The following is a 19,809-nucleotide window of genomic DNA, read 5'->3' as shown; positions in this document are numbered from 1 at the left end:
ACAGCGGTACTGTATTGTTATTTACAGTAATATGTTGTGAAAAAAATAATAATAAAAAAAAAACACACCATATATTTTACAGTAAAAGTCTGGAACCTAAGCTGCCATTTTTTTTCTGTAAACAGTGTTAAAATCCACAGGTTTTTTATTACTCCGTTTATTTTTTTAAATATTTAAATTCATTGGCTAATTCATTAATTATTTACTGTTACAAGCGACCCAGCCATGACTGGTGTGTGGCCCTCAATGGAAACAAGTTTGACACCCCTGATCTACGTCAACAGTATGATTTTTCTGAGTGGCTGCACAGGACATGTAAAAAAAAAAAAAGAAAAAGTAATCAATTTTGAATTTTTCGTTACAAATTAAAATTGCAATTCATAGAATATCTTTTTTTTTTTTTTTTTTCTTGAGGAGCCATTCAGTTCAAAAAGCTACTTCTTAGTTGACAACATCCCATAGAATGCCTATGCAGTAGTGCCATCTAATGTCTTGGAAGTGCAACTGCATTGCCAATGAGACTCCATCCATCCATCCATTTTCTACCGCTTGTCCCTTTTGGGGTCGCGGGTGGTGCTGGAGCCTATCTCAGCTGCATTCGGGCGGAAGGCGGGGTACACCCTGGACAAGTCGCGACCTCATCGCAGGGCCAACACAGATAGACAGACAACATTCACCCACTAGGGCCAATTTAGTGTTGCCAATCAACCTATCCCCAGGTGCATGTCTTTGGAAGTGGGAGGAAGCCGGAGTACCCGAAGGGAACCAACGCAGTCACGGGGAGAACATGCAAACTCCACACAGAAAGATCCCGAGCCCGGGATTGAACCCAGGACTACTCAGGACCTTCGTATTGTGAGGCACATGCACTAACCCCTCTCCCGCCGTGCTGCCCCAATGAGACTCAAATGTGATAATAAAACAAGATCTAAACAAGTGGACAGCACAGTTATCATCAGCTCATTTTTAAAAATGTTACATTAAAAATAACACTTTATACAACAATTAACATGTATTAACACACACAAAAGTGCCCAAAAATGGGTACCGTTGAGTGCCGTATTAGTTTGACGCACTTGACGTTCACACCGACACGTTTCATAGCGCACGCAGAGCTGGATAAAGCTGCTAAATTGATGAGGAATATAATCCTATTGCACACCTTCTTAGTACCAAAACAAAATGGGGCATCTTATGGATGCCCTGTGGACTGCAGGTGGGGGGGGTGCCGGTAATGAGGCTGCCCTTTAGCGACATTCCACTGCTGCTCAGCCAACGAGAAGAGTCCATGTTCACACGCTGCTTTCAAGTTCACCTCATACTTGCCAACCTTGAGACCTCCGAATTCGGGAGAGGGGTTGGTGGTAGCGGGGGGTGTATATTGTAGCCCAGAAGAGTTAGGGCTGCTAGGGATTCTGGGTATTTGTTCTGTTGTGTTACGGTGCGGATGTTCTCCCGAAATGTGTTTGTCATTCTTGTTTGGTGTGGGTTCACAGTGTGGCGCATATTTGTAACAGTGTTAAACTTGTTTATACGGCCACCCTCAGTGTGACCTGTATGGCTGTTGACCAAGTATTGCATTCACTTGTTGTGTGAAAAGCCGTAGATATTGTGTGATTGGACCGACACGCAAAGGCAGTGCCTTCAAGGCACGACCCCAGTATTGTTGTCTGGGTGGGAATCGGGAGAAATTCGGGACATTTTCGGGAGGGGCATTGAAATTCGGGAGTCTCCCGGGAAAATCGGGAGGGTTGGCAAGTATGACTGGGAGACGCAACTGCTCTGTACTTCTCCCTACGTCCGTGTACCACTCCGTACAGCGGCGTTTTAAAAAGTCATAAATTTTACTTTTTGAAACCGATACCGATAATTTCCGATATTACATTTGAAAGCATTTATCGGCCGATAATATCGGGCTGCTGATATTATCGGACATCTCTAGTTGTAAGCATTATGTCCTGCCTTCTTCTGGCTCACCTCACACACACACGTTAGCTTTGTTTGCTGTTAGCTAATGAGCTAAGGATAGCGATTGAGCAAAATGTAGCTACTAGCGTTAATTACCATTGACTGTATATTCTATCACAACAACAACATGACCGCTAATTGTTAGCTGCTTCTCTTTGAGTGTTTTTGTTCTGTGAAACTTGGCTGGCTGATATACTCGATATATCGCGGGTTTGTCTCTGTGCGATATAGAAAATGACTATATCGTGATATTCGAGTACCGTATTTTTCGGACTATAAGTCGCAGTTTTTTTCATAGTTTGGCCGGGCTCCAGTGCAACTTATATATGTTTTTTTCCTTCTTTATTATGCATTTTCGGCAGGTGCGACTTATACTCCGGTGCGACTTATACTCCGAAAAATACGGTATACGTTCTCAGGCAGTTGCTTTTAGCTGTGGGCATTAAACTACATGCGTTTCCCAGTCTTTCTTGTCTCTCCTTCTCACAGAGACTTAAAACAAGCGCACCTTCTTACACACGTCACTTGTGCAACGTCACGCGCTCCCGCGGAGCAGACAGGTAGCGACGTGGTAACATTAGCTGTGATGCTAACGGTGCGATGCAGGTGGTAATACGAGAGAGAGAAGGTGCGGATCTGGTAACAAATAAAGGAAGAATTAATTCCCAAGAAAAACAGCAGGGGGTCCATCGTCTGGCGGTGGTTTGGCTTCAAGCGGGAATATGTCGAACAATTATGCGGCAAAAAGTAGCAGCACTGCTAATGTAGCATCATTTGAAAAGTCACCCTCTAGAGCAGGTCTGGGCAATTATTTTAACACACTTATGTGTGAAATTATTAACACGTTAGGGTAAAATATCAAATAATATTATTTAGCTCATTCATGTAAGAGACTAGACCGGGGGTCGGCAACCCGTGGCTCGAGAGCCGCATGCGGCTCTTTAGCGCCGCCCTAGTGGCTCTCTGGAGCTTATTCAAAAATGTATGAAAAATGGAAACAGATGAGGGGGAAAAAAATTATATTTTTTGTGTTAATATGGTTTCTGTAGAAGGAAAAACATGACACAAACCTCCCTAATAGTTATAAAGTACACTGTTTATATTAAACATGCTTCACTGATTCGAGTATTTGGCGAGCGCCGTTTTGTCCTACTAATTTTGGCGGTCCTTGAACTCACCTTAGTTTGTTTACAGGTATAACTTTCTCCGACTTTCTAGGACGTGTTTTATGCCACTTTCTTTTTCTGTCTCATTTTGTCCACCAAACTTTTAACGTTGTGCATGAAAGGTGAGTTTTGTTGATGTTATTGACTTGTGTGGAGTGCTAATCAGACATATTTGGTCACTGCATGACTGCAAGCTAATCGATGCTAACATGCTATTTAGGCTAGCTATATGTACATATTGCATCATTATGCCTCATTTGTAGCTATATTTGAGCTAATTTAGTTTCCTTTAAGTCCTCTTAATTCAATGTATATCTCATGACACACTATCTATATGTAATATGGCTTTTAATTTTTTGAGGCTCCAGACAGATTTGTTTTTGTATTTTTGGTCCAATATGGCTCTTTCAACATTTTGGGTTGCCGACCCCTGGACTAGACGTATAAGATTTCATGGGATTTAGCGATTAGGAGTGACAGATTGTTTGGTAAACGTATAGCATGTTCTATATGTTATAGTTATTTGAATGACTCTTACCATAATATGTTACGTTAACATACCAGGCACGTTCTCAGTTGGTTATTTATGCCTCATATAACGTACACTTATTCAGCCTGTTGTTCACTATTCTTTATTTATTTTAAATTGCCTTTCAAATGTCTATTCTTGGTTTTATCAAATACATTTCCCCAAAAAATGCGACTTATACTCCAGTGCGACTTATGTTTTTTCTTCTTCTTTATTATGCATTTTCGGCCTTTGCGACTTGTACTCCGGAGCGACTTATAGTCCGAAAAATACGGTAGTACTACAGTTGGCACAGTAGAGTAAACTGACAGTTAATATTTAAACATTTAACATGTGACATTTCTAACAATTTTGAACACATTCAGATAAATTCTTCAAAATTACAATTAAAACATTTTTGGCCGGGGGCCGGGCTGTATATATGTGCACTAATTCAAATCAAATCAAATCAAATCAACTTTATTTATAAAGCACATTTAAAATTTACGACAGGGGTAGCCAAAGTGCTGTACAATGGGCAGGTTAAAAGATAATACGAGTACCGAGCAAACACAACACAACACAAACAGAACACGATAAAAAATAAATAAATAAAATAGAATAAATAAAAACATAAAAACAGGTTCACAGCAGGTGTATTATGGGGCACCATTGCAGGATGGATATCACTCAGTGTTAAAAGCCATGGAATAAAAGTATGTTTTTAAGAGAGATTTAAAAACAGGAAGAGAGGAGGCTTGTCTAGCACTCAGAGCTAGGTCGTTCCAGAGCTTGGGAGCAGCAACGGCGAAAGCTCTGTCACCTCTAAGCTTCAGCCTTGTGTCAGGGACCGTCAGTAGCAGCTGATCGGCTGATGTTAGGGATCGGGTGGGGCAGTAAGGCTGAAGGAGGTCGGAGAGATAGGTTGGCGCGAGGTTGTTTAGACATTTAAAAACAAATAAAAGGAGTTTAAAATTGATTCGATAACGCACAGGGAGCCAGTGAAGGGACGCTAATATAGGGGTGATGTGCTCACGTCTGCGGGTCTGTGTTAGCAGACGAGCAGCAGAGTTCTGCACGAGCTGCAGGCGGGCGAGGGAGGCCTGGCTAATGCCTACATACAGGGCATTGCAGTAGTCAAGACGAGTCGAGATAAAGGCGTGGATTAATTTCTCGAGATCATGTCCTGATAGAAGCGGTTTCACTTTCGCTATTTGGCGTAATTGATAAAAGCTTTTTTGAACGACGTTGCTGATTTGTTTTTCGAATTTAAAATCTGAGTCGAACTTCACCCCCAGGTTTGTGACACAGTCGCTGAGATACGGGGTCAGAGTGCCGAGGTCAACATTGGGGGAGGGAGAGCGACTTGGACCGAACAACATAACTTCTGTTTTGTCTTCATTTAGGCTCAGGAAGTTAGCTGAAAGCCAGACTTTGATGTCGTGCAGGCAGTCAATAAGTGTTATTTTGTGCCTTGGGAAAATAAATCTAGCAATCATCGGCATAAAAATGAAATGCAATACTGTACTTCCTAAAAATAGAACCAAGGGGGAGAAGGTAAAGCGCAAATAAGATTGGGGCAAGGATTGAGCCCTGGGGGACCCCATGTGGTAAAGGAGCTGTGGAAGACATAAAACGGTCTACTTTTTTTTTTTACTAATTGACTGAAAGAGCACGCACTTGGCGCTATGATGTCATGTTATCGATGGAAAAATGCATTTTTAGACAATATGATTTGCCTGAGCGGCTAGGAGACCCCGAGAGTAACAATCAGTTGCCTTGTTGCCTTTCCATTAAGGACAATAAATTAGTTTTTAATATAAGTTTGCTGGTTTTAAGAAATGTAATGCCGAGCGCATATCATTATGTCAACATAATGGCACTAGCATTTACTTCATTTAAGAATATTTTTCAACATATTGAGAAAAAAGGTCTCTTTTTTTTTCTACCAAGAAAAGTGCACTTGTTATTAGTGAGAATATACTTATTTTAAAGGGGAACATTATCACAATTTCAGAAGGGTTAAAACCATTAAAAATCAGTTCCCAGTGGCTTATTTTATTTTTCGAAGTTTTTTTCAAAATTTTACCCATCACGCAATATCCCTAAAAAAAGGCTTCAAAGTGCCTGATTTTAACCATCGTTATAAACACCCGTCCATTTTTCTGTGACGTCACATAGTGAAGCCAATACAAACAAACATGGCGCATAGAACAGCAAGGTATAGCGACATTAGCTCGGATTCAGACTCGGATTTCAGCGGCTTAACGATTCAACAGATTACGAATGTATTGAAAGGGATGGTTGTAGTGTGGGCGTCACGGTGGAAGAGGGGTTAGTGCATCTGCCTCACAATACGAAGGTCCTGAGTAGTCTTGGGTTCAAGACCGGGCTCGGGATCTTTCTGTGTGGAGTTTGCATGTTCTCCCCGTGACTGCGTGGGTTCCCTCCGGGTACTCCGGCTTCCTCCCACCTCCAAAGACATGCACCTGGGGATAGGTTGATTGGCAACACTAAAATTGGCCCTAGTGTGTGAATGTGAGTGTGAATGTTGTCTGTCTATCTGTGTTGGCCCTGAGATGAGGTGGCGACTTGTCCAGGGTGTACCCCGCCTTCCGCCCGATTGTAGCTGAGATAGGCTCCAGCGCCCCCCGCGACCCCAAAAGGGAATAAGCGGTAGAAAATGGATGGATGGATGGTTGTAGTGTGGAGGCAGGTAGCGAAAACGAAATTGAAGAAGAAACTGAAGCTATTGAGCCATATCGGTTTGAACCGTATGCAAACGAAAACGACACGACAGCCAGCGAGACGGGAGAAAGCGAGGACGAATTCGGCAATCGCCTTCTAACCAACGATTGGTATGTGTTTGTTTGGCATTAAAGGAAACTAACAACTATGAACTAGGTTTACAGCATATGAAATACATTTGGCAACTACATGCACTTTGAGAGTGCAGACAGCCCAATTTTCATCAATTAATATATTCTGTAGACATACCCTCATCCGCTCTCTTTTCCTGAAAGCTGATCTGTCCAGTTTTGGAGTTGATGTCAGCAGGCCAGGGAAGCTAGTGTCGATATTCTTCTCTTGATCATCTTCGGTGGCATAAGGGACGATGTGAGCCAAGACATCCAGGGGGTTTAGCTCGCTCGTCTGCGGGAACAATCTGCCGCCATTGCTTGCCGTGCTACCGAGGTCCTTTGTCCCTGAATTGCTCACACACTCCGGCAGATTCAATGTGGGTCTGGCGGCAGATTTCTTTGACTTTATCGTTGGAAATGCATCTGCTTTGAGTGTCGCAGGATATCCACACATTCTTGCCATCTCCGTCGTAGCATAGCTTTCGTCGGTAAAGTGTGCGGAACAAACGTCCAATTTCTTGCCACTGCGGCATCTTTGGGCCACTGGTGCAACTTGAATCCGTCCCTGTTCGTGTTGTTACACCCTCCGACAACACACCGACGAGGCATGATGTCTCCAAGGTACGGAAAACAGTCGAAAAAAACGGAAAATAACAGAGCTGATTTGACTCGGTGTTTGAGAAAATGGCGGATTGCTTCCCGATGTGACGTCGCTCCGAGAGCGAATAATAGAAAGGCGTTTAATTCGCCAAAATTCACCCATTTAGAGTTCGGAAATCGGTCAAAAAAATATATGGTCTTTTTTCTGCAACATCAAGGTATATATTGACGCTTACATAGGTCTGGTGCTAATGTTCCCCTTTAAGGTATTTTGGGGTTCATTGAAGTTAGCTAATTGTTTGACAAGCCAAATGTTCTTGTTCTATTGGCAGATAATTTTGCTTAGTTCAAATAAAATACCCCTCATTTTTGTATTTTTATTTTTTCTTGTTTTTGAACACTGACTTTTTGCTGTATGGTTACTGGCTGACGTTGCTCGTGTGTCTCAGGTGGGCGACTCAGGGCGACTTCTGCACGACTCATCCTCTGCCCTCGGTCAAAGTCAAGCTCTTCATGGAGAGCACGGGGGTCCTGGCTCTGGAGGACAAGGAGCTGGGCCGAGTGAGTCCCCCGGGGGCACGGCAGCCACGGTGAAGCGGCGTGATGTCCTAACGCTCCTTTTGCTTCGGTCCAAGGTGGTCCTGACCCCGACCACCAACGGCCCCAAGCAGGCCGAGTTCCACCGCATGGTGGTCCCCAAGAACAGCCAGGACACGGAGCTGAAGATCAAGCTGGCCGTGCGCATGGACAAACCCCCCAACATGAAGCACAGCGGGTGAGTGTTTGGAAGTCTCCCCCTACTGGCTGAAGGAAGCAAGTACATCCACCTTTTCTTCATTGTTCCCCTGCTTCCTGTCTCTTTTTTTCTAGTTTGACGAAGTGAAAAACTAGGGATGCCGATAAATGCTTTAAAATGTAATATCGGAAATTATCGGTATCAATTTCAAAATGATCCGTATCGGTTTCAAAAAGTAAAATTTGTGACTTTTTAGTACAGAGCGCCAATAAACCTTAAAGGCACTGCCTTTGCGTGCCGGCCCAGTCACATAATATCTAAGGCTTTTCACACACACATAAGTGAATACAAGCATACTTGGTCAACAGCCATACAGGTCACACTGAGGGTGGCCGTATAAACAACTTTAACACTGTTACAAATATGCGCCACACTGTGAACCCACACCAAACAAGAATGACAAACACATTTCGGGAGAAGATCCCCACTGTAGGGCAGCACGGTGGAAGAGGGGTTAGTGCGTCTGCCTCACAATACGAAGGTGCTGAGTAGTCTGGGGTTCAATCCCAGGCTCGGGATCTTTCTGTGTGGAGTTTGCATGTTCTCCCCGTGACTGCATGGGTTCCCTCCGGGTACTCCGGCTTCCTCCCACCTCCAAAAACATGCACCTGGGGATAGGTTGATTGGCAACACTAAATTGGCCCTAGTGTGTGAATGTGAGTGTGAATGTTGTCTGACTATCTGTGTTGGCCCTGCGATGAGGTGGCGACTTATCCAGGGTGTACCCCGCCTTCCGCCCGATTGTAGCTGAGATAGGCTCCAGCGCCCCCCACGACCCCGAAGGGAATAAGCGGTAGAAAATGGATGGATGGATGGATCCCCACCGTAACACAACATAAACACAACAGAACAAATACCCAGAATCCCTTGTAGCCCTAACTCTTCCGGGCTACAATATACACCCCCGCTACCACCAAAACCCGTCCACCTCAACCCCGCCCCCCCACACCTCAACCCCCCCCCCCCAATCTCCTGAATACGGAGGTCTCAAGGTTGAATATTTTTCAACATATTGACAAAAAAGGTCTCATTTCTTTTTCTATCAAGAAAAGTGCACTTGTTATTAGTGAGAATATACTTATTTTAAGGTATTTTTGAGTTCATTGAGGTTAGCTAATTTTACTTGTTTTGGAAAGTCTTGTCAAGCCAAATTTTCTTGTTCTATTGGCAGATAATTTTGCTTAGTTCAAGTAAAATACCCCTCATTTTTGTATTTTTTTTTCTTGTTTTTGAACACTGACTTTTTGCAGTGCAAACTGAGGGTGGCCGTATAAACAACATTAACACTGTTACAAATATGCGCCACACTGTGAACCCACACCAAACAAGAATGAAAAAACACATTTCGGGAGAACATCCGCACCGTAACACAACATAAACACAACAGAACAAATACCCAGAACCCCTTGCAGCACTCAGGGAGAGCATGTCCCAAATTCCAAGCTGCTGTTTTGAGGCATGTTAAAAAAAAAAAAATGCACTTTGTGACTTCAATAATAAATATAGCAGTGCCATGTTGGCATTTTTTTTCCATAACTTGAGTTGATTTATTTTGGAAAACCTTTGTTACATTGTTTAATGCATCCAGCGGGGCATCACAACAAAATTAGGCATAATAATGTGTTCATTCCACGACCGTATATATCGGTATCGGTTGATATCGGAATCGGTAATTAAGAGTCGGACAATATCGGAATATCGGCAAAAAAGCCATTATCGGACATCTCTGTGAAAAACTCTTGAGTATACTTAATTTAAAACTAAGTTAAGGGTAGTAAGCGACAGACGCGCTCAAAAAAGCGTTAAGTCATATAAAAATATTTATTTTATTAACGCTTTACATTTTTCAACGGCTTCCGACCTATCCTTGGTCCTTAAGTTTTTATATATTTGTAATGTTTTTTTTATGTTTTATGCCCTTTGTATAAAAACAACACCATTTTCATTTATTATTAATTATATAAAAATGGGTTGCAAAGTGGATGAGATCATTACAGCCTTTAATATGTCAATGATTCATAACAACACACATTATTATTTTTTCAACAACAACACTATCCTTCCTAACACTTCCTCCATTTAGCCTGTTCACCTGTGGGATGTTCCAAATAAGTGTTTGCTGAGCCTTCCTCAACTTTCTCAGTCTTTTTTGCCACTTGTGCCAGCTTTTTGGCAAACATGTTGCAGGCATCAAAGTCTAAATGAGCTAATATTTGCAAAAAATAATAACGTTTTCCAGTTCGAAGGTTAAATATCTTGTCTTTGCAGTCTATTCAATTGAATATAAGTTGAAAAGGATTTGCAAATCATTGTATTCTGTTTTTTTTTTACCATTTACACGACCTGTCAACTTCACTGGTTTTGGGGTTTGTATTTGACTTTTTGAAAAGAACCCTCAAGCATCTGTTTTGTAATGGTCTCCTGTTGGTACAAGGCGCACAAAATGAAAGCCAATCAAAGCCAACATTTTTGTTTTGTTTTGCAAGCCTGTATTTATAACAAACATGTACATTTGAGTTTAATCACATGTAGTTCCCGTGGTCTGCCAGAAGATGGCAGCAAGATGTTTATAAAAAAAAAAAGTGTTCTGTCACTGGCTATTATGTTTATTGTTTGTTTTATGGCGTCTATGTCAACCACTTATGATGACGTCATCCTTCATTCCTGGCCTTCAAACTTTGTGTTGACATTTAAAAAGCATTTCTACGGTCACAAAGCAGCACTTTGTCACCAAGTGGTGTTGCTGTGCATCAGGTGTCCACCAGGGGGCAGTGTGAGTCTGTTGGCTGCCGCACATCTACTTCACCTGTCAAGTGTTCACCTGCTGAGTGTCCTCTTGTCGCTTTCAGGAGAAACACCTTTCACTTTCATTCTTCATTTGACTTATTTGTAAATGTTTGGCAGCAACAAAACATGTTATGTGTTATATTTTCTTACAGCAGGAATTGAATGACTAGGTTATTTGAGTAAATGATTTAAATGCGCATCATTTCATTACAAATTAATATCAATAAAAATAATTATATAGAATATAATAATAATTATACTAGTAATATGAATAGTAAAATATTAATATGATTATAATCACAATTCATTTATAATAAACACTATTAACATCTAATTAATACATAATAAATAAGTATATTAATCATAATATAATAAGTATATTCATAATACTATAAATACTAAAATATGATACTATATTATATAATAATTATATAATGCTTATACTTAGTATTTCATATTATTATAACGATTATAATACCAAACATACCATTAATATATAATAAATAATTATCCTAATAATATAAATACTAAAATATATTAAAATAACGATTATAGTTACAATAATGATATTATATAATAAACAATGATACTGCTAATAATATGAATACTAACAAAATATAATGATTACAATAACAGTAATACTATTAATATATATTAATACTATAATATATAAATATATTAATAGGAACAATATAAATACTAAAATATATAACGATTATAGTAGCAATAATACCATGAACATATGAATAAATATATTAATAAGAACAATATAAATACTAAAATATATAATAGATAATGATTATAGTAACAATAATACCATTAACATATGAATAAATATATCAATAAGAACAATCTAAATACTAAAATATATAATAAAAAAACAATAATACTTTTTTTATGATAATACAACCTAGCTTGATATTTGAAATTAATAATTCCATACATGTGTGATCTCTTCTCAATGTTTCCTTCTTGATCCCCTTCAGAGGCTTTTTCAGTTTTTCTTTGTCCCAGTGTGGTTTTGGATTTGGGGACTTCCTTTGAGACACTTGAAATTAAGGAATACATTTGATTGATAGTATAAAAATTATTCCCTGATTCTGTCAAATAATAATTATTCATTGGACTAAAATGTAGGTCACAGTTCATAAATACGTCATATAATGATAATGATATAATTTATCATCAAGGATTATACAAGAGGCAAAGTTACTGGCACTAAATGTTTGGTTTTAATGAAACCGCAGTAAAAGACGACTGTTCAACTGATTGCTTGTTGTGAGGCCAAATGATTGATTCAAGTAGTTGAAGAGCTTCCACATGTTGACGTTGTGTCGACCTTGAACACAAAGAAGCTTCAATGTCCTTTTTCACTCATGTCTCACTTTGCACTCTCCGTGTTTGCTGGGAAAAAGTATTTAACAGTGGTACTGTGAAAATAACAGTGTTACCCTTTTTAAATTACAGTGAAATTATTGCCATTGACCTGCCAGGTTTTTTTTTGTTTATTTTACCATAAAGTGTACAGATTTTTTTTGTGTGTGTGTGTGTACTGGTGCTGTTCTATTTTATTTCATTTTGATTTTATTTATTTTTTATTGCGTACACGTCTTGTTCTTTAAAATTTTTTAAACATGTTTTATACAATGTACACATCCTGTTCTATTATATTTCATTTTAATTTATTTTTCAAAACGTTTGTTTTATAGTGTACATGTCTTTATCTATATTATTTTATTTTATTTTTTACAGTGAACACATCTTGTTCTATTTTATTTAATTTTAATTTATTATTTTTTATATTCATTTTTTGTTGTGTACACATCTTGTTCTATTTTTTTCTTCTTTTTTTAGAGTGAGTGTACACGTCTTGTTTTATTTTATTTTATTTTTTTCTAGTGTACACATCTTGTTCTTTAATTTTTAAATATTTTTATACAATGTACACCTTATTGTATTTTATTTTATTTTGTTTTATATTATTAACATCTTGTTGTATTATTTTACTTGTACTTTATTTCTATTTTTTAACAATGTACACATCTTGTTCTATTTTATTTCATTTTAATTGTATTTCTTTTATTCATTATTTGTAGTGTACACGTATTGTTTTATTTTATTTCATTTTAATTATTTTTGTAATTCATTTTTTACAGTGTACACGTCTTGTTCTATTATATTTCATTTTGATTGCATTTTTTAAAATTTGTTTTATAGTGTTTTTATTTAAAATGTTTCATTTTTATTGCATACACGTCTTGTTGTATTCTTTTTTATAAAAATGTTTTGTTTAGTGTACACGTCTTGTATTTTTTATTTTTGATCATTTTTTATAGCATACATGTTTTTTTAATTTTTTTATTTTGTATACATTTTTTACACGTCTTCTTCCACACTAAAGTCTTAACAAATAATCTGCTGTTACAACAAATTAAATATATATATTTCAAATTATTTTTAAAAATATTTAAAAAATTAATTAAAATAAATTGTATCCTAAAAATATTGAAAGCGCAACAATTTATGATAGGAAACATGAATGTGTATACTGTAGAAGAGTTTCTGTAATCAATACACTTAAGCTTCATATTTTGTCACTTTGTTTCCAAACAATGCGAACACTCTTCAGCATGTCAAATAGGTGCAGTAAAATTATGGGAAGACGTGCAAACAAAATCTAATCATATCCATGATGATAGGACTGTTCTGTCATTATTTGTACATGTCTCTTGCAAGATGACAAGACAGGAAGTAAATGATGGACACTTCCTGTTGCTCCTTTTTCACCTCTTGTGTACATTCATGTACTTTATGCATGTCCAATGATATCTTGTTGCTCTTTGTGTTGCAGGTATTTGTATGCACTTGGACATCGCGTGTGGAAGCGCTGGAAGAGAAGATACTTTGTTTTGGTTCAGGTAACGACAACTGTACACCTGCTAATAGTACTGCATCATAGTAGCTTAACACCATTGTGTTTATTATTTTTTATTATTAATATTATTAGTATTAATTGTAGCTTACCACCATCTGGTTTATTATTATTATTATAATTATTATTATTATTATTATTATCATTAGCAATAAATGTAGCTTACCACTATCATGTTTATCAGTATTATTATTTGTATTAAATGTAGCTTTTCACCATCGTGTTTATTATTATTATTAATAGTAGTAGTAGTAGTATAAATGTGGTTTACACCGTGATTTTTTGTTATTAATATTAGCATTACATGTAGCTTATCACCATCATGGTAATTATTATTATAATAATTAATATTAATATTAGCATTCAATTTAGCTTACCACCATCATGTTTATTTATTATTATTATTATTATTATTATTATTATTATCATTATTAGTATTAGTATAAATGTAGCTTACCACCATCATGTTTTTTTATCATTATCATTAGTATTAGCATAAATGTAGCTTACCACCATCATGTTTATCATTATTATTATTATTTGTATTAAATGTAGCTTATCACCATCGTGTTTGTTATTATTATTAATATTAGTAGTAGTAGTATAAATGTGGTTTACACCGTGATTATTATTATTATTATTATGTTTATTATTAATATTAGCATTACATGTAGCTTATCACCATCATGGTAATTATTTTTATAATAATTAATATTAATATTAGTATTAAATTTGGCTTACCACCATCATGTTTATTTATTATCATTATCATTATCATTAGTATTAGTATAAATGTAGCTTACCACCCTCATGTTTATTTATTATTATTATAATTATCATTAGTATTAGCATAAATGTAGCTTACCACCATCATGTTTATCATTATTATTATTATTTGTATTAAATGTAGCTTACCACCATCATATTTGTTTATTATTATTATTATAATTAGTATTAGCATAAATGTAGCTTACCACCATCATGTTTATCATTATTATTATTATTTCTATTAATTGTAGCTTATCACCATCGTGTTTATTATTATTATTAATATTAGTAGTAGTAGTAGTAGTATAAATGTAGTTTACACCGTGATTATTATTATGTTTATTATTAATATTAGCATTACATGTAGCTTATCACCATCATGGTAATTATTATCATTATTATAATTATTAATATTAATATTAGTATTAAAGTTAGCTTACCACCATCATGTTTATTTATTATTATTATTATTATTATTATCATTATCATTAGTATTAGTATAAATGTAGCTTACCACCATCATGTTCATTTATTATTATTATAATTATCATTAGTATTAGCATAAATGTAGCTTACGACCATCATGTTTATCATTATTATTATTATTTGTATTAAATGTAGCTTACCACCATCATGTTTTATTATTATTATTATAATTAGTATTAGCATAAATGTAGCTTACCACCATCATGTTTATCATTATTATTATTATGTGTATTAAATGTAGCTTATCACTATCGTGTTTATTATTATTATTAATATTAGTAGTAGTAGTAGTAGTAGTATAAATGTAGTTTACACCGTGATTATTATTATTATGTTTATTATTAATATTAGCATTACATGTACCTTATCACCATCATGGTAATTATTATCATTATTATAATTATTAATATTAATATTAGTATTAAAGTTAACTTACCACCATCATGTTTATTTATTATTATTATTATTATCATTAGTATTAGTATTAGTATAAATGTAGCTTACCACCATCATGTTTATTTATTATTATTATTATTATTATTATTATCATTAGTATTAGCATAAATGTGGCTTACCACCATCTAATGTTTATAATTTATATGTATGTATGTGGAGTGAATGAATGATGGCTTCTCAGTGTCACCCCCTTTGAGTCTCTACAAAAAGTGCTATATAAATCCAATTTATTATTGTTCTTAGAATAAAGATTTAGAATAAAGATGTTCATAAAATTCTACCACAATTTTGTAATGGTGTCCACCTGTGTTGTACTAATACTACAAAACTGTCTTTAAGGTTTTATATGCGTTATTTACTGACTGATTGAGTGCTGTGGCTAAAACGGTAAAACATAACACAAGCTTTCTTGTTGGTTTTGATCCGCAGGTGAGCCAGTACACCTTCGCCATGTGCAGCTACAGAGAGAAGAAGGCGGAGCCTCAGGAGCTGATGCAGCTGGAGGGCTACACGGTGGACTACTGCGACCCCCAGCCGAGTAAGTGACGCCCCCTACTGGCAGAAAACCGTCACTGCGAATGGCACAAGTTCTCGCTCTTGTCGCGCAGGCCTGCAGGGGGGGCACGTCTTCTTCAACGCCGTCAGAGAGGGCGAATCGGTGGTGTACGCCTGCGACGACGAGCAGGACCGACTGCTGTGGGTCCAGGCCTTGTACCGCGCCACGGGACAGTCCCACAAGCCCACGCCCCCTCCCCTCAGCAAGACCGCCAAGGGTCGAGCAGGAAGCAAGAAAGCAGCGTCGCCGATTAGTAAGTCATATTTTCAAATGATTCCTCTCTCTCTCTCTCTATGTATGTATATATATACACAGTCATGGTCAAAAGTTTACATAATGTCATGGCTGTCTTGAGTTTCCAATCATTTCTACAACTCTTATTTTTTTTGTGATGGAGTGATTGGAGCACATACTTGTTGGTCACAAAAAAACATTCATGAAGTTTGGTTCTTTTATGAATTTATTATGGATCTACTGAAAATGTGAGCAAATGTGCTGGGTCAAAAGTATACATACAGCAATGTTAATATTTGCTTACATGTCCCTTGGCAAGTTTCACTGCAATAAGGCACTTTTGGTAGCCATCCACAAGCTTCTGCTTGAATTTTTGACCACTCCTCTTGACAAAATTGGTGCAGTTCAGCTAAATTTGTTGGTTTTCTGACGTGGACTTGTTTCTTCAGCATTGTCCACATGTTTAAGTCAGGACTTTGGGAAGGCCATTCTAAAACCTTAATTATAGCCTGATTTAGCCATTCCTTTACCACTTTTGACAAGTGTTTTTAGGGTAGGGGTGTAACGGTACACAAAAATTTCGGTTCGGTACGTACCTCGGTTTAGAGGTCACGGTTCTGGTTCATTTTCGGTACAGTAAGAAAACAACAAAATATACATTTTGTGGTTATTTATTTACCAAATTTGTAAACAATGGCATAACATACATATACACACAGGGTCCATTGCCGGGGTTAATGTGGTCAACATCCATCCATCCATCCATCCATCTTCTTCCGCTTATCCGAGGTCGGGTCGCGGGGGCAGCAGCCTAAGCAGGGAAGCCCAGACTTCCCTCTCCCCAGCCACTTCGTCCAGCTCTTCCTGTGGGACCCCGAGGCGTTCCCAGGCCAGCCGGGAGACATAGTCTTCCCAACGTGTCCTGGGTCTTCCCCGCGGCCTCCTACCGGTCAGACGTGCCCTAAACACCTCCCTAGGGAGGCGTTCGGGTGGCATCCTGACCAGATGCCCGAACCACCTCATCTGGCTCCTCTCGATTTGGAGGAGCAGCGGCTTTACTTTGAGCTCCCCTCGGATGGCAGAGCTTCTCACCCTATCTCTAAGGGAGAGCTCCGCCACCCGGCGGAGGAAACTCATTTCAGCCGCTTGTACCCGTGATCTTGTCCTTTCGGTCATGACCCAAAGCTCATGACCATAGGTGAGGATGGGAACGTAGATCGACCGGTAAATTGAGAGCTTTGCCTTCCGGCTCAGCTCCTTCTTCACCACAAGGGATCGATACAGCGTCCGCATTACTGAAGACGCCGCACCGATCCGCCTGTCGATCTCACGATCCACTCTTCCCTCACTCGTGAACAAGACTCCGAGGTACTTGAACTCCTCCACTTGGGGCAAGATCTCCTCCCCAACCCGGAGATGGCACTCCACCCTTTTCCGGGCGAGAACCATGGACTCGGACTTGGAGGTGCTGATTGTCAACATACCGTATATAAAGAAGAAGAAGAAGAAGAAGAAGAGGGACGGATGGACGGACGGGATCAAAATACTCGCCGGCTACTTTTCATAATGATGGCGCTTCCTACGTTTCTACCTCAAACGTCCAAAAGCTGCTGAAAGCCTTGATCCAGGATGCCATGGGGAAAAAAACTTAAATGGTGCCTTTTGGCGATAGTTAGCAGCTTGGTGGCTCATAGCCGGCTAGCTAACGCTTGCTAGCGTGGTAGCATTGCTTCATTTTTACAGGTGTTATAGGTAGATAGGTTATAGCTGCATCGCTCGCGGCTCGTCATATATTTAACGTTAATCCGCGATTTCACCGAGCGTTTCACCGACGAGCTAACGTGTCCAGGTTATAACCCTGTTGTCAATAAACACACGTGGACTGAAGCTAAATTGTCCACTGTCCACTGCAGCATGTGAATGCAATGAAAAGAATAAAATCTGAGCCAACCAGCTGTTAAAATGTTGTCCAGGTTAATGTTTTGGCCATTAAAGGCCCTTCATTTCAAGATTTCAACTGTGATCGGGCTTTAAACAGGTGGCTGACCTGTTCATATGGGTGTAACTGCTACTGGTCAAATAATGTGAAATAGCATTTAATTTTACATGTATGCAATGCCATTTAAATGTAATTATAGATAATAATAATAATAATAATAATTACTGTGTAGTGTTGTAAATAGTCAATGGGAAGAATTTTAGTAAGATATAAGCCATGAGCACTACACAGCCAGAAAGAAACCTAGGCAGGACAAGTAAAAATATTGGGGCAAGTAGATTTGAGAAGTCGGACAAGTAGAAAAAAACCTTAACGTTGAACCCTGCATGTGTTGAGCTGCTGCCGCTTAAGGTTAGACGGCACTGTACATAGAGCGCCTCTGCTCGTTAGTAATAAATTCTAATGTTGGATGTTCACTCCTTCACACAGATGAGTATAGAAAAATATTTTCAACGGCCAAAAAGGGCTCGACTTGGAGAGGAGGTAGGCCTACAGTCCGGACCACAGGTGCGACCTGTTCAGCAGCAGGAGGAGGAGGAGGAGGCGGTTGACTGACTGTGGCAGGACACCTCTGCCTCTGTTTCACTTCATGTTGCTGGTAAATAATATGGTTTTAGTAGTAGGCTAAAGTTAAATTATTTTTACTATTCACTAATTAAAGGGGCAGAGCTTTAAGAGACATTTTAGCTTTTATATTTTATAAGATATATTTTTTGTAAGAACCACAATTAATAAATATATTTCAGTGAATCACTAATTGTTCAAATCTGTATATAAATATGTACATAAAATGTTGTAATTATATTCCAACTCCGCGTTCTTCTTGGTCATCGGCGCCGCCGCCACCCCCCGCCCTCCGACCACACCACCACAAATAGATGCCTGTCCTGTGGGAAACACTGCCCCGTACCGATACGGTTCAATACAAATACACGTACCGTTACACTCCTAGTTTTTAGCATATATTTATTTTTAATATCAAAATGCCCCCCTTATATTTAGACTTTTCAGTATGTGGCCCTTGGTGGAGAAAGTTTGGACATCCCTGATATAGAAGTTGCGGAAGGACAGGAAATAGTTTTCTCTATCCCCCCTCCTCCTCCTCCTCACTTTCCTGCCACTGCATTGTGAGATGAAGAGCCTCACGCCGAGAGACGATCACGCCGCCGCTTGTGTCGCTTGGCTCCGCGAGGACGCGCTCTCGCTGCCGCTTGTTAGCGTCTAATGTGAACGATTGAAACGCTAATGGCTACACTTTCACACAGGAAATACAAAGTGTCCATGAAACTGCTCCTAAGTGCTTTGTGTGTGTGTGTTCCAACACTACCTAACTCACGCGGGTGAAGTTCCACTAATGAGCGTTTGTGGCGCAAACACACAAAGTCTAACTCGCCACAATAAAAGTCAACTGTGTGAAAATGGCGGCGCCGCTGGAAGGCTAATGAGGCGGGCGAGCAGGTGAGACAAAAGACAACACGTCTCCTTTGTGTGTCTCCGCCGGCGTATAATGAAGCTGTTTTCCCCGCTGACACGCCGCGCGGCGGCTGAGGGTCACGCGAGCTGGCGTCGGAATAAAAGCACGCACACCGGCATCGTTTATATTTGGTAAACAACATCATTAGACGCTATCTCGGCTACTTTGGTCGCTCTTTGACCTGCCGTTAGGATCTGCAATTGTATGTGAGGTAAAGG

General features: G+C 38.6%; 1 protein-coding gene across 6 annotated transcripts in view; it reads left to right on the top strand.

The window, feature by feature from the left end:
* cadps2 (Ca++-dependent secretion activator 2) overlaps positions 1 to 19,809 on the top strand; it is a 278,914-nt gene that overhangs the window by 97,399 nt on the left and 161,706 nt on the right. For all 6 annotated transcript variants that reach the window (XM_061924693.1, XM_061924692.1, XM_061924689.1 and 3 more), the window contains exons 7-11: positions 7,553 to 7,664; positions 7,739 to 7,878; positions 13,538 to 13,604; positions 15,758 to 15,866; positions 15,937 to 16,137. In XM_061924693.1, coding sequence (XP_061780677.1) covers positions 7,553 to 7,664; positions 7,739 to 7,878; positions 13,538 to 13,604; positions 15,758 to 15,866; positions 15,937 to 16,137 — 629 coding nt within the window. The remainder of the gene's footprint in view (positions 1 to 7,552; positions 7,665 to 7,738; positions 7,879 to 13,537; positions 13,605 to 15,757; positions 15,867 to 15,936; positions 16,138 to 19,809) is intronic.

This window comes from Nerophis lumbriciformis, linkage group LG29 (genome assembly GCF_033978685.3).
Source record: "Nerophis lumbriciformis linkage group LG29, RoL_Nlum_v2.1, whole genome shotgun sequence".
NCBI lineage: Eukaryota > Metazoa > Chordata > Actinopteri > Syngnathiformes > Syngnathidae > Nerophis > Nerophis lumbriciformis.
The sequence above is the reverse complement of the archived record's forward strand: the minus strand, read 5'-3'. Positions and strand labels throughout refer to the sequence as shown.